The 16,895-nt window shown below is 35.5% G+C and overlaps 1 protein-coding gene across 1 annotated transcript in view; it reads right to left on the bottom strand.

The window, feature by feature from the left end:
- Positions 1–16,895, bottom strand: part of LOC121374022 (dentin sialophosphoprotein-like) — a 78,115-nt gene that overhangs the window by 35,894 nt on the left and 25,326 nt on the right. Inside the window, exon 3 of the mRNA XM_041500898.1 lies at positions 12,821–13,004. Within this exon, the coding sequence (XP_041356832.1) occupies positions 12,821–13,004 (184 nt within the window). The remainder of the gene's footprint in view (positions 1–12,820; positions 13,005–16,895) is intronic.

Below are 16,895 nucleotides of genomic sequence, written 5' to 3'. Positions count from 1 at the left end.
CTGCATAGTCAACTCTGTCATAGTGACATCATGTAAATACATGAATATAGTCAAACCCTGGCTATAAAGGCAACCTAAGGTTGATCACTGCAGTCAACCCTGTCATAGTGACATCATGTAAATACATGAATATAGTCAAACCCTGGCTACAAGGGCCAACTAAGGTTGATCACTGCAGTCAACCCTGTCATAGTGACATCATGTAAATACATGAATTTAGTCAAACCTGGCTATAAAGGCAACCTAAGGTTGATCACTGCACAGTCAACCCTGTCATAGTGACATCATGTAAATACATGAATGTAGTCAAACCTGGCTATAAAGGCAACCTAAGGTTGATCACTGCACAGTCAACCCTGTCATAGTGACATCATGTAAATACATGAATGTAGTCAAACCTGGCTATAAAGGCAACCTAAGGTTGATCACTGCACAGTCAACCCTGTCATAGTGGCATCATGTAAATACATGAATGTAGTCAAACCTGGCTATAAAGGCAACCTAAGGTTGATCACTGCAGTCAACCCTGTCATAGTGACATCATGTAAATTCATGAATGTAGTCAAACCTGGCTATAAAGGCAACCTAAGGTTGATCACTGCACAGTCAACCCTGTCATAGTGGCATCATGTAAATACATGAATGTAGTCAAACCTGGCTATAAAGGCAACCTAAGGTTGATCACTGCAGTCAACCCTGTCATAGTGACATCATGTAAATACATGAATGTAGTCAAACCTGGCTATAAAGGCAACCTAAGGTTGATCACTGCAGTCAACCCTGTCATAGTGACATCATGTAAATTCATGAATGTTGTCAAACCTGGCTACAAAGGCCAACTAACGCTCATCACTTCACAGTCAATCCTGTCATAGTGACATCATGTAAATACATGAATGTAGTGAAACCTGGCTACAAAGGCCACCTAGAAATTGATCATTGCACAGTCAACCCTGCCATACAGGACAACTAACATCTAAACAAATGGCTCCTATATTTGGATGTTCTTTAGTTGTTCTTTAGTTGACCTTCATGGATACACAGGTATGGCTATATAAGTGTACATTAATTCATGTACTAATCATGTATAATATATAATATACGGTCCCGATAAAGAAATTCATGGGGTCGGTGCAGGGTCCTTCAGGTCCCTAGGGAAAACACTGTATATACTGGATACATCTGTTACCAGTCATTAATCCATGTTAGAACTCTACCACTATGGACATGATATACAGTGATGCTTTTGATACATGTACCCACATGTTTGACAAATGACAATTAAACTGATGGAGAAAGGTCATATTTCAGGTGGCAGGCTCTCATTGATTATTAAAAACTTCCATTGGTCACGCAGTCAACAACCACAAAGTTCAACTAAATAACATGCTTTTTGCAGCCTCCAGCTGTTATTTATATTGTCGACATGTTATATACATGTGGGATGTATGAGCTCTAAGTATGTACTATTTATTTAAATTTAATAAAGAGGGTGTATTAAAAAAATCATGACAGGATATGAATATATACATTTTTTTTAACAGTCTACTGAAAAACTAGTCAAACTTAATTATTAAAAAAATTCAAAAATTAACATATCTTTTTTTAAGAAATAATATTAAACCTTCTGAAAAGGGCAATAACTTTGTTATATAGTACTACAAACTGACCTATGTTAAGCAGTTATGTAAGCGTTAATTTTTCACATACTTCAAATCATGAAATGGCTGCTTAACATAGGTTTAAATGTTTATACCAGTTAAATGTTTGTCCTAACTTATACTTTGACAATAGCATGCAGTCGTTTCTATTACAAATACTGAAATATTTATTTTTCTCAGTGCAATTTTAATGGCTTTGCAGTGAAGTACGGTAACCAGATACTACATGTATGCTTACAAATTTGTATAAAATACTTCAGCACTTAAGAAATGAAAACAAATTGCTAGTTTATATTGCTATATTAATATCAAAAGCAGACATGTATAATCCTTTTCATTTTTTGGTATTTGCTTCAAGCAAATTTGTTCGCCCGCTGTAAATTTTATGGAGCACTGACTGTAATAAATTACCAAAGCAGGAGGGATGGCCGTTTATGTGGTACATGGTGTGTGTCAATTCTTTTTATGTAAAATAGTTTTGCTGCTACATGTATCTACCAGTAAATCAAGCTAACCCTAACCCCGACATTGTATGTGTACGTGCAGATGTACAAGTGCCTCTTCAATGTTTTGCTGTTACATGTATCTACCAGTAAATCAAGCTAACCCTAACCCCGACATTGTATGTGTACATGTAGATGTACAAGTGCCTCTTCAATGTTTTGTTGTTACATGTATCTACCAGTAAATCAAGCTAACCCTAACCCCGACATTGTATGTGTACGTGTAGATGTACAAGTGCCTCTTCAATGGTTTGTTGCTACATGTATCTACCAGTAAATCAAGCTAACCCTAACCCCGACATTGTATGTGTACGTGTAGATGTACAAGTGCCTCTTCAATGGTTTGTTGCTACATGTATCTACCAGTAAATCAAGCTAACCCTAACCCCGACATTGTATGTGTACGTGTAGATGTACAAGTGCCTCTTCAATGTTTTGTTGCTACATGTATCTACCAGTAAATCAAGCTAACCCTAACCCCGACATTGTATGTGTACGTGTAGATGTACAAGTGCCTCCTCAATGTTTTGTTGCTACATGTATCTACCAGTAAATCAAGCTAACCCTAACCCCGACATTGTATGTGTACGTGCAGATGTACAAGTGCCTCCTCAATGTTTTGTTGCTACATGTATCTACCAGTAAATCAAGCTAACCCTAACCCCGACATTGTATGTGTACGTGTAGATGTACAAGTGCCTCTTCAATGGTTTGTTGCTACATGTATCTACCAGTAAATCAAGCTAACCCTAACCCCGACATTGTATGTGTACGTGTAGATGTACAAGTGCCTCTTCAATGTTTTGTTGCTACATGTATCTACCAGTAAATCAAGCTAACCCTAACCCCGACATTGTATGTGTACGTGTAGATGTACAAGTGCCTCTTCAATGTTTTGTTGCTACATGTATCTACCAGTAAATCAAGCTAACCCTAACCCCGACATTGTATGTGTACGTGTAGATGTACAAGTGCCTCTTCAATGTTTTGTTGCTACATGTATCTACCAGTAAATCAAGCTAACCCTAACCCCGACATTGTATGTGTACGTGTAGATGTACAAGTGCCTCTTCAATGTTTTGTTGCTACATGTATCTACCAGTAAATCAAGCTAACCCTAACCCCGACATTGTATGTGTACGTGCAGATGTACAAGTGCCTCTTCAATGTTTTGTTGCTACATGTATCTACCAGTAAATCAAGCTAACCCTAACCCCGACATTGTATGTGTACGTGTAGATGTACAAGTGCCTCTTCAATGTTTTGGTGGAAAGACGGATGGAGAAAGTTTATTTTGTTTAATAACACCACAATGATTTGGCTGTTGATGTCACACATTTAATAATTCTGACATGCATTCTATAGTCTTAGAGGAAACCCCCTATATTTTTTCCATTAGCAGCATGTGATCATTTGGATACACTTTCCCAGACAGGATTGCACACACTATAGCCTTGATATACCAATGAGAGAATAGGTCCACCACGTGGGTTTGATCCTATGGCCAAAGCACTTTCTCAGAACATGATCTACTGACTGAGCTGGGTGGGGAAGGCATTAAAAACAGATACAATTATACTAAACTAGACCCTTACATTCTAAAATCAAACACAAAACATTAAAATGTCAACAGTAGGTGATTCTTTAAAAAAAATACTAGATATGCATGCTAGTACATTTGTATCTGTCACACTTTTTTAGTTTATGAAGTCCTTTATTTATTTTTAAAGAAAAAGGAAAAACAAATGGGAAGAAATACATAAAATAACTAACTTAAGGAAGTGTTAAGGTAATTTAATTTGTATTCATGAGTTAACAGGGTTGCCATAAATTACATAGTTTCAAGGTTGGATTTACATATACTTGTCAAAATGAAATATAATAGGTTTCTCATACCACACTTTTCATCCCTGATGACCGAAACTGTACATAATAAAACACCTGTGAGACTTTACAAGCCCACAGTTTGGTATTATTCTGTCAACAGTAAATTGTTTCAACCTTCTAACTATAATTTATATCAGTGACATAGCTTTTATTTCAGAAAGAAAAAGTTCTATAAAAAGGCTTAAAAACAAAGTTGTTTTTCATGTTATATAAAAAAAAAAAACCATATATGTATACATTACTATGATACTATAATTAAGTACGTGTTGCCATTGTATTGTGTGTATATAGGAAAGGACCTAGTAAGTTGGCAAACTTGTGCCCAATCCTTTCGTGGTTTATAAAAAAAAATTAAAAATCTTTTCAATCAATCAACCAGACCCATTCAAAATGATCAATATTTTCATGAGCTACATTGTACAAACAATATATGGATAGATGGGGAGGGGATTAATGTTAGTGTACAATTTTTAACTAAAAAGTAAATGTTGATAAAAATATTCTTAGCAAAATCAACATTTTGATGTACACTTTTTGAAGGGAAGAGATGGATATGCTTTCTATGCTTGTGAATATACTGATTATTCTGAACATCCCTAAAATACTGTATAACATCTGTATTTTGTGACATCACACCAAGGTACAGGTCTAATTATTGGATACAATGAGAAGAAAAAGAAAGGAATATTGGTTTAATGACACTTTAGCATTTTTGTTTAATCAGCAGTTTCAACTGAGAATCAGATATGTTAACTGTAACACTTCGCCTACAGACAGAGAACGAACGCACACATGTTACGTAAGTTATGCTTTCATATAGCAGCAAGAGTTCTTTTACATATAGTTTCCCACTTTACTCCGGCCTATAATGTGTGACCGCACATGAAGAGGATTAAGATAAGATTTCCACTTTACTTGTTACACATTTATACATACATGTATGCATTCTTAAAAAGAAAAATTGCATGTAAAGTTGAAGTTTCTTTTGTTTAACAAAACCACTAGAGCATATTGATTAATTCATCATTGGCTATTGGATATGAAACATTTGGTAATTATGATACGTAGTCATCAGAGGAAACCCACTGCATTGTTCCTAATGCAGAAAGGGATCTTTTATATGCACTTTCCCACAGACAGGAAAGCACATAACACAGCCTTTGACCAGCTGTGGTGCACTGGTCGGAACAATAATTTTTTGCATGTGTGCTACCTGAAATGTATTAAAAATGTTTAATAACTTTATTATTATTCACTCCCCAATTTCATTCTTTCATATAGCATATTGTAATAATAATATTTTAATATTTAAACTACCAGTATGTAATACTACAGTGGTTATATAATTAATGAATAAACAAATATACTACCTTCTAGTACTAGTAATAAACAATCTCCCATGACAGTATGAAAATATTGCAATGGCAACACTATCTTCATTATCATAAAAACTGCATGTAAATCATCAAATGCCAAGGATCAAGTGAACATGTTAATAGCATGTAAATGCCTATATCACTCTAAAATGACTGGAGCAATGTATTTTTAGATCTACTGGGCTGAGCACATGTACAAATAAAGAAATAGGACTTGTTACTGGTGACGACACACCAGTATTTCTTTGTAACTCGGTGTAACATACAATAAGGAAAGCAAACAGAATCTGTTATTCATAACAACATGCCAACATTTCCCTGGCCGTAACGTACACACATACTTGTAAATTACCCACTACAAAGACAAGTTACCTATAATTCACTTTAGTTCTTGAGTGGGTAATTTCACCACAACCATGAACTATATTAATATTAACGTATACACAGTCTACAGCTAAAAGGTGGATTCATCGACAAGCCTTGCTACATATGTACATTTTGTACAAATACTAAGACATGTTGTTGCAACATACATGTAATAAGGAGAAAATACAATGTATTTGTTAAATTCCTGTCAAGTTTACTTTATCAATTATTTTAGAAATAAATAAAATCCTGATTAATTTCATGTATAGTTCAAAAGTCTCATTTTATATAAACTAATATTCTTTAAAATTCAAAAATATTTTTAAACACAAAAAAAACTATCAGATCCACAAAGCAAGTACCAATTCTCATCTCCAATATATTTGTATTTATTTTGTGTGAATATTCTCTTCTTTTTTTCATCCAATTAATACAGTATTATACTTGAAAGTGATGGCAAATATAAAATTCTGAAAGAAAGAAAGAAATAGTTTATTTAACGACGCACTCAACACATTTTATTTATGGTTATATGGCATCAGACATATCGTTACGGATCACACAGAGTTTGAGAGGAAACCCGCTGTCGCCACTACATGGGCTACTCTTTCCGATTAACAGCAAGGGATCTTTTATTTGCACTTCCCACAGGCAGGATAGCACAAACCATGGCCTTTGTTGAACCAGTTATGGATCACTGGTCGGTGGTTTACACCTACCCATTGAGACTTGCGGAGCACTCACTCAGGGTTTGGAATCAGTATCTGGATTACAAATCCCATGGCTCGATTGGGATCCGAACCCAATACCTACCAGCCTGTAGACCAATGGCCTAACCACTACGCCACCGAGGCCGGTATATAAAATTCTGATTTTAGAAAATCCATGAAATCCTTTATTACTTCAGTTTTCTGGATCCCAAAGCCCTCTCAGTATATTCTCCCCAAACTTCAATCCATGGATGATTTTGGTGGACTTTTAGCATGTTTTTCTAGGGACATCCCGTCAAAGAATTCAGGAATAAAAGTTCCATTTTAATTTTATATTTTTTTATTATGCCTAAACTAGATCTAGACTATTCAAAAAGCAAAAACAACTGATAGCTACATACATGTATGTACCAGTACAGACCTAGATAACATCTAGATTTTATACTATGTTTTACAAACTATACCAAACAGTAAATAAATTCTTTCAATATAAGCAAAATGAAAAAAACATTTTTACCATTTACTGTTTTCCTTGTAAGGCTAAATAAACACCGACTGTGGTTTCCAACCACTATTTAACTAGTGTAATGTAGGTATGTAATCAGGGGTAGCTATAAAGCACCCAGTCATTAATAAACGTACACTACAAGTGTCACGACAGCTGGGTCACACTATCCACTGACCACAATATTAAACACATTATTGATCACTCCACACAGTATACCAAACATATTCAACTATCAACATAGCTGATATGACAACAAAGATGTTTCAAAACGTACACGATTCATTAACTTTAGTAGTATGAAATTGTTATAAATGAAACCAGTTATACATCTCTACTGTATTACTGTATGTTACAAAATGTCTTCCTGTCTGCCAGAAATATTTCATATTCATCCCATGTCACCATGACAACATCATGTTGCATTACTTTTTTATGTGTCTAATAAGAACACATCAGTTATGAAGTACATGTAGCCATATTTCACATTTAAAAAACCCCAAACATTATGCAAGTCGCATTTTTAAAACTCTGTTTTCTTTATCAGTATATAAAGTATACATCTAAAAAGAGAAAATGCTCACCGATGAAGAAGAAGAATATTAAAAGGGACTATCCTGAGTCTGTTGCCATTGTTAAGATGTTGATAACTAGGAGACGTTTTAATGACTAAAACTACATGTACATAGTAAATACATTTTCCTGCATAAAATATCAGTGGCTGTGTTTCTAATCATCCTTGTGTTTTTATTACAGGTAGGTCAAATTTCATTCTATTTCCTAATATATATTTCTTTTATATGTAAAACATTTTGGGGTTATTTACAAACATTAGAATGATCAGAAACACACTGAATATACAAACATTGATATTCTAATCATGAAACTATATTTAGTATGTAATTTTAGCCATTAAAACATTCTATTTGTCGGAAACATTACACAACAGCAGCAAGCTCATGATAGTTCTTTTAATATTATTATTATTCAGAGGTGAGCAGTCTCTTTAATAATAAAAGATGGCAAACATTAATCATTTTATATTTTTAAATTTAAGGTTAAAAAAATATAGTCGATGGTAGCCAAATTGACAGTAAATTATCAATATATGCATATACATGTATAAGATAGTATTTAAAAAAAACCCACACCATTTTGCTTTTGTTTTACACAAATCACTGCAAGTTTAACATCAAAACAAATGTATAATAGTTAAATAGAAGTACATTACTGTACTTAGCTGCGGCTGACTGAGGAGGTCTTATCACTGCAGTGATCAAATGGATGTCTAGCTGTGACATACATGTATACATGCACAGGCAAATAATATCATATATGCACTTACATGCATGTAAAAGTACATGAACATGCAATGTTGTTTCACCTTGAACTGTTTCCCATTACTAACACCTACCTTCAGTGGATGATTACAGACAATGCACTGTCCAGAAACAAGTTATCCCATCAACTTTCACACAAAGTGGCTTATAGTTAAAGGTTTAAAAATAAATAGAGCTAGAAGGCAAGAGACAATAGTACAGCTACTGAAAACTGGTTAGGTGGGTATGAAGATGAACTGAATGATGTTCAGCACAAAAATATGTAATTTTTTTAACTGAGGCAAAACAACATAACAACATAAAGCACATTTTGGAAGACTGCTTCAGTGCAATAATGACTGAAGGGAATATGTGAGTAAAAGTTAAAGTTTGTTTTGTTTAATACCACCACTAGAGCACATTGATTTATTAATCATCAGCTATTGGATGTCAAACATTTAGTAATTTTGACATATACATGGAGTGTTAGAGAGGAAACCCGCCACATTTTTCAATTAGTAGCAAGGGATCTTTTACATGCACCATCCCACAGACAGGATAGCACATAAAATAGCCTTTAATAAAGCTAAAACGAGAAATGGCCCAATGGGCCCACTGACAGGGATTGATCCCAGACCGACACTGCATTAAGTCAGTACTTTACCACTAGCCCCTGAATAAGAGAGTAAGACAAACAAGGAATGACATGTTCAAAGAAAGAAAGAAATATTTTATTTAACAACGCACTCAACACATTTTATTTACGGTTATATGGCGTCAAACATATGGTTAAGGACCACACAGATTTTGAGAGGAAACCCACTGTCGCCACTACATGGGCTACTTTTCCGATTAGCAGCAAGGGATCTTTTATTTGCACTTCCCACAGGCAGGATAGCACAAACCATGGCCTTTGTTGAACCAGTTATGGATCACTGGCCGGTGCAAGTGGTTTACACATACCCATTGAGCCTTGCTCACTCAGGGTTTGGAGTCAGTATCAGGATTAAAAATCCCATGCCTCGACTAGGATCCGAACCCAGTACCTACCAGCCTGTAGACCGATGGCCTAACCATGACGCCACCAAAACCGGTGACATGTTCAAAGTTCACTTAAACATGTTATTCAACCAATGGTTATTAAGAGTCAAATATACTGCACATGTAATCATGACAATTAGTTTAAAAAAAGAAAGAAGAAACCTGCTGCTGACACACTTTAACTTTAACAAAATATCCTTTGCTGTTAAACTACACCACTAGAGCACATTGATTTATTAATCATCGTCTACTGGATATCAAACATTTGGTAATTTTGACATATGGTCTTAAAGATGAAACCCGTTACATTTTTCCATTAGTAGCAAGGGATCTTTATTATGCATCATCCCACAGACAGGATGGCACATACCACGACCTTTGATATACCAGTCATGGTGCAATGGCTAGAACAAGAAATAGCCCAATGGGCCCACTGACAGGAATCGACCCTAGACCTACCATGCATCAGGCAAGAGCTTTACGACTGGTATGCATTTACCCACAGACGATCTTTGACAAACCAAATACAGAACACTGATTGCAGTGAGAAATAACCCTGTGGGTTTGTTTAGTGATACCAATTCTACAAACTGTCATATCACATCTTAAACAAGCACTTCAATCCTTCCCTTAAAGTAGGAAGATGTCAAATAGTGCCCTGCTTGACCAGTCAGACAATTTCTAAATCACTCACCTAAGAGTCAGGCCTTCCTGAGGCAATGTACATAGGAAGGCAATGTACATACACTAACAGCCAGATTAATAACACATAAAACTGTCCGATTCTGTATACACACAACACAATCCAGACCAAGACCTGTCCATTTTAACCCTCTTGTGTAGACCAATGACCATCTTCACAGTCTTGTAGACCAATGACCATCTTCACAGACTTGTCAAATATACATGTAGTCAAAGATAAAGCTGTTAAAAAACCCACACAAATGTCCAAGCAAGCAATGACATTTAGGGTGTAACACTGGTAAAAGTCATACTAAAGTCATTAACCAGTGGACATATCCAAAAATGGTGAATATTTTAAGTTAAAAAAAGGAAGAAATACAGAGTACATGAACTTGAGATGAAATATATGCTGCAAGTGAATGAATGAATATTTAACAGCACCCCAGCACAAAAATACACAACCAAGTTATGCTGAAAGTGCTTCCAAATATTTGAACATGATGGTGCATATATCTGTATATAAAGTAAACTCTTTAATTTCAATAATCAGCATGCAACCAATTTCAGTGTTCGATAAATGTTTGAGAAAATCACTAGCCGTCACAAAAGCTTTGGCTAGTGCCATAGATATTATAGTAGTAATACAGTTAATAATTTCCACTAGCCTAGACCACAAATTCACTAGCCAGGACCAAGGGTTAGCGGACTGGTCGAACACTGCCAACTTCTTCTATTTTTTTTTTTTTTTAATTTTAGCACTGTAGTATATTTTATGAATCATACCCTCCATAGATATCCTCCAGCCAGCAGAGCCTGGAACAGTATCCTCCCATTGGAATAACAATCAATCACATAATCACGTGAAATAAATATTCCATGTCTGCTGTCCTCACATCATCCAACCAAACAGAGTGAACGGTTTATGTCGGTATCAATGGAGTCAGACCTATCAACTGTGATGAATCCAAATATTTAGTTTTCTGCTTCATGAAATCATGACAGCAAACAGAAAGGCATCAGTCTAAAAATGTCCATGTTTTTCACGAGCAAACCACATGTAAGTCTCGGTACCAGAACAGCACGTAAAGACTTCAGCGAGGGGTTAAAATAAAACACATTAAAGGAAGACTTATGTCACAATACAATATTGTTGCAGAGTGCTAAATATCTGTTTCCTTAAACTTCAAAGAGAAGATATTTCAGCTCAACAAAAAACTGCAGAAGGAAAATATTTAACATGTTCGATAGAAACAATAGGTTATTGATATCTTTTAAGAACCCAACTTCAAGATATTATGTGGAAAAAACAGGCCATGTTTGAGGTGAGATGTGAAACCGTTATTTATTACTGAGAAAATATCACTAATTGGTATAACATAACACAATAAAACAAATGGAAGCAGAGCATGGCAGCCAACTCAAAAAAAGGTGGGTTTTTTCATTTTGTCTAATAGAGTACCATGTTAATCATGATGTCATCACAATTTAAAAAACATACAAGAATAAACAGAACCAATACAATATAAAATACTGAATAAATACACATGATCAGCCAAATTTACAAAGCCTATTTTTACCATACACGTGTGTAACCTATACATACATTTACAATTGCTTAAACACCTATGTATGAAAAACAGGCTTCGTAAATTCAGCCCGATATTTTTCAAATCCAGTAAATATTAAGCCTGTCACATTATGAAGTCAATTAATTTGGTCTGCTTATTCTCGAACTGTCTGCAAAGATGTAGTTATACCAGCTTGTCTGATCAGAAATGTATTTAACACTATGTTGGCAGCTCATCAGCGTGGACAGCCTCATCAACAATCACCAATAAGACAATCGCAAGACAGGGACTGCAAGGATCACTTTGCTCCACATTTCCCGAAATGTAGGCAAAGTAATGTTGGCACTGATAAAACTGGCTACTATATTTAATAATGGATCAGACTAATTGCAATCAAGATAACAAAGGTTCGGTGCTCTTCTTGTCTGTTGTATATGTCACCATTTCACACCTGTTTCAAATTGGAAATAATATTCTGATCTACAGGTTGAATTTAAACGTGGTATTTCCGAGCTGATGTCAACAGCTACAAGATTTAAATAAAAACACTAAATAAAAACAGATATTCTTCAATTAAGATTTTCAGAGTCATTGCTTTTAGTGCACGTGGCCATTTTAACAGTATGGTACTGACTGATATGATACAAATTGTTTTTGAATACAAATACATGTACTTTACTGTATATTCTAAAAAGAATATGCTGTATATAGAACGTTTTATAAAAATGGTTATAAATATAAAAACCATTTGCAATTTTACTTAATGTTGACTCAAGACCCAAGTCCTATATAAAATTCTTCCATTTTTATTTTTACAAAATCTGAATAATGAATTTGATAATCAAAAATGTAATTTATGCCCATGTCCTTTTAAATTGTACTTACATAAAGTACTGAATTCAAAGAATGTTGACAAAAGAAACTTCAAATAATATTAAAATATTTTAACACTAAAACAAAACAAAAAAACAAACAAAATCCCTTTAAACAAATATATAACACCATATATTGGGGTATAAGAATAAAATAAACCTTCAGGTATGAAAGCTAAGACAAATGCTCCAAGCAACTTGTGAAACCCCGTTTTAACACTGTTTGACATTCTTTGTTGAGATAGTAACAACAGGCAGCATGGTAGAATCATAAACCAAGGTGTATGTTAACAACTAGAACATGCAGAAGAGAAAACAAGTGACAAACCCTCCATCATCATCATCCTCATCCTCGTTCGCTGTTTGCAAGGCCGGCGTTGACTTTGCCTTCTGTGTGACAATGGTTCCTTGTTGGTCGTCTTTTGACTTGCTGCGTTTCCGCCCGCCCTTGAACAATTTCCTCATTGCTTCCAATGGTTTGAATTTTCGTTTTTTGCCATCACCTTTCACATCTGGAAAACAAAGAGGCCCTGCAGAGGTCAATTTATTTTGTGAATTGAGAGGACAACATCACAATGGGTTTGTTTTTTAATGGAATGGTGAAAACGGTATACATTCTTTTAAATTAAAAAAGACTGATTTTATAAAGTCTGTAATTAATTTTGCAAACACCAATGTGTAATCATTTCCAATCTAAATAATATATTTTGTGTGTCACTTTTTTCCATTCTATTATACATATAACAATATGGTTTGACACTAATGGCCAGCTGGTTTTGTTCAGTCATATTTTTATGAAGCTGATTTCATCAACAAATAAACTATTGCTATACAATTTGTCATTGTTTTTATATCAGGTATCTGCAATAAGAAAGCTAAGTGATGATGTTTAGTAAGTTAACCACTTGTATGCGATAAAAAAAAATATGTTTTTTTTTTTTCTCGTATTTTGGGCCTGTGGCCTTAATATTGAATAAACTTGTTGTTATTGTTGTATATACATTCCACCATCTTCATTATGCGAACAGTTGTCTTAATTATTAAGCAAACTTTTGTCTTAATTATTAATATACCCATAACTATCATTCCAATATCTCCTGGAATCTCAAACGGCCATCAAAATAAACTAAACAATGATCATTTGGATTACCAGGAGTTTACCATGTGTCAACAGTGTTTCTACCAGAAATCGTTTTTGGGGTATGGCGCTATGAAATTAAATGCAACCAGTCAACAAGGGGGTATGGGGGGGCCTCCTCCAGAAAGAAAATAGGTTAAGTTTAGATTTAGGGTCAAGAAAATCATACAGTAATGATAAAAGTAATTAATTTTGTCAAAAAGTTAACTTAAAAACAAAAATTTGCAAAAATATTTGGGTGTGGCACCCGTTTTACTTTCTGGCAGAAACCCTAGTTAATAAAGTCAAGGTAGTACTTGTATTTACACAGGTTTCTCAAGGAAAATGAATTTTAAGTTTCATTGCAGTACGAAATGACATTAATTTAATTTGTTCATCATTTTCTCATTTGCAATCAGTCATCAAGTCCATTTTTAAAGATGAAACCATAACCTGTGACATAGATCTACTTGGAAGATGATATACAGTGCATAAACAGTGACGATATGAATGAAAGTCAAAGTTTGTTTTGTTTAACGACACCACTAATACAGATTGATTTATTAATCATTGGCTATTGGATATCAAACATTTGGTAATTTTGATATACAGTTTTAGAGATACAATTGCTACATTTTTCCAGCAGTAGCAAGAGATCTTTTATATGCACCATCCCAGTCAGGACAGCACATACCACAGCCTTTGATATACCAGTCGTGGTGCACTGGCCAGAACGAGAAACAGCCCAATGGGCCCACTGAGGGGGATCGACCCCAGACTGACCATGCAATAGGCGAGTGCTTTGCCACTGGGCTACATTATTACCAGGTATCAATGTGTCCATCCAAGGACTGCAATAGTAGAAATAATATCAGAAATTGTAAATTTAATAAATGATTCCACATCTGTATTCCGAGGTGGCCCATACAAGGGTTACCAGACACAGATGATTATTTCAGTTCTTATCAACAGGTTTCCGCTTCATTAATTACTGTCAATCAGCTCTGACTCCTGTCTTCTGAACTGTTCACCCGTATCAATAACACATAACTGTGTCAATCTCCTCCAATGGTGCACAGTACTTTTCTGCACCCATCACGTTTCCTTGCATATCACTACTACTAGTGTTCGAAATAAGCACTTGTCCATTCGTCCCGACAAGTGAAAATCTCTTTGTACAAGTTGTCGACCAGTGGACAAGGAAGGAAATGGTTTATTTAATGGTTTATTTAATGATGCACTCAATTATATGGCATCGGAGATATGGTTAAGGACCACACAGATATAGAGAAAGGAAACACGCTGTCGCCACTTCATGGGACACTCTTTTCGATTAGCAGTAAGGGATCTTTTATATACACCATTCCACAGACAGGATAGTACATATCATGTCCTTTGTTACACCAGTTGTGCAGCACTGGCTGGAACAAGAAATAGCCCAACAGGTCCACCGACAGGGATTGATGGTAGACCGACTGCACAATCAAGCAAATGCTTTACCACTGGGCTATGTCCCGCCCTTCCAGTGGACAAGTAAAAATTTTGAATGCAGTTTAATTCTGAGCAGTCAAAAACACAATTCTTGTATTTGAAATAAAACTATTTGGACAAATGAAAATATTGGCAGATAAGTGATACATTTGATCACCAGCCTCAGTATTATAGTGGTTAAGCCATTAGACTGGGTTTGCATCTTTATTGGTACCAGTTTCCAGAGTTTCATTGGCTCAATGTAGAGGTTTAAGGCCACTACCCCAACATTTCTCTCACCAACAGTTAACCATTAGCTCATTTCCTTGACAGACCGTCAAGGTGGCTGAACTGTGCCAGGAACAGCATGTTTGAACCTTAATAATATTAAACTGATACAAGTATGAAAAACTGATTAAAAGAAAATTAACTGCTACATGACTAATAACCAACTACCAAAAGAAATGACAGATGGTTGCCAGTGTCACTTAATCACCGAAGCGACCATCAACCAAAATGGACAAAATAAGCAAAAGCTTGTGGAGAATGACAGGTGTATGGCATGAATGACCACAATGACAAGCACCATTACACCTGAAGACACAAGGGCTCAGCTGTTGTGATAGATTATCAAAAAAAGATGGAAGATCAATGGAAGGTGGTGTTACAATGAAATCACAACAGACGAACATCAAGTAGGAAGCCATTTATTCACAACAGCTAGTTATGTTCAGAGATGAAAATGACCTTGAACAAAACAAATCTGAAACACTTTGCATGGTCTTCAAAAGTTGAGGGCTATTTGGGAGCTTTTGGTCAAAGAACAAGGCAGAAACATACGAGTGTACCTGAAATCCAGAATTCATGAAAAATCAGGATGATTTTCAACTTTGTGTGTTAATTACTTAAAACAAAATATTAATTAATTGGTGATATAATCTGTAAAACTGTTGTGGAAGTTACATGTACAACAGCAGGGAGAGGTGGGGGGGGGGGGGGTATACATTTCTACATACCAGAGAACATTTTGTTCAGTATCGCACCACGATTCGCTATGCAAGATTCAAAAATTGCTACACAATTTTAAAACACTAAATAGTAGTTGCTAATCAATTTTTACTTGACTAGAAAGATTTTGAAAACAAAATGTTCTTTGCATACACACCTGAATAACCAACAAAATTCACCAGTTACTGACGTATTCTGACAAGCTTGAATGGATAACAGAAAGTAGAAGCAGAAAAATTAATTTCATTATATAAAACTTTGATTTGTGTTTGTATTTTGTATTTTATTTTTCATGTCTTCATTCACTTTATCGTGGCAGGCCATCGGTCTACAGGCTGGTAGGTACTGGGTTCGGATCCCAGTCGAGGCATGGGATTTTTAATCCAGATACCGACTCCAAACCCTGAGTGAGTGCTCCGCAAGGCTCAATGGGTAGGTGTAAAACCACTTGCACCGACCAGTGATCCATAACTGGTTCAACAAAGGCCATGGTTTGTGCTATCCTGCCTGTGGGAAGCGCAAATAAAAGATCCCTTGCTGCCTGTCGTAAAGAAGAGTAGCCTATGTGGCGACAGCGGGTTTCCTCTAAAAACAGTGTCAGAATGACCATATGTTTGACGTCCAATAGCCGATGATAAGATTAAAAATCAATGTGCTCTAGTGGCGTCGTTAAATAAAACAAACTTTTCCTTAACAAGGCCTCATATTGTAAAACAACTACATGACAGAATTGGAAACAAAAGGAAGCTGTGTTGCCGATCTATGTAGCAGCATATCGCTGTTGGCGTTGACTTCTAGGTATGGACAG

The sequence above is a fragment of the Gigantopelta aegis genome, chromosome 6, assembly GCF_016097555.1.
Source record: "Gigantopelta aegis isolate Gae_Host chromosome 6, Gae_host_genome, whole genome shotgun sequence".
Classification (NCBI taxonomy): domain Eukaryota; kingdom Metazoa; phylum Mollusca; class Gastropoda; order Neomphalida; family Peltospiridae; genus Gigantopelta; species Gigantopelta aegis.
Note: the sequence above shows the minus strand (reverse complement) of the source record. Positions and strands in the feature narration are given on the sequence as shown.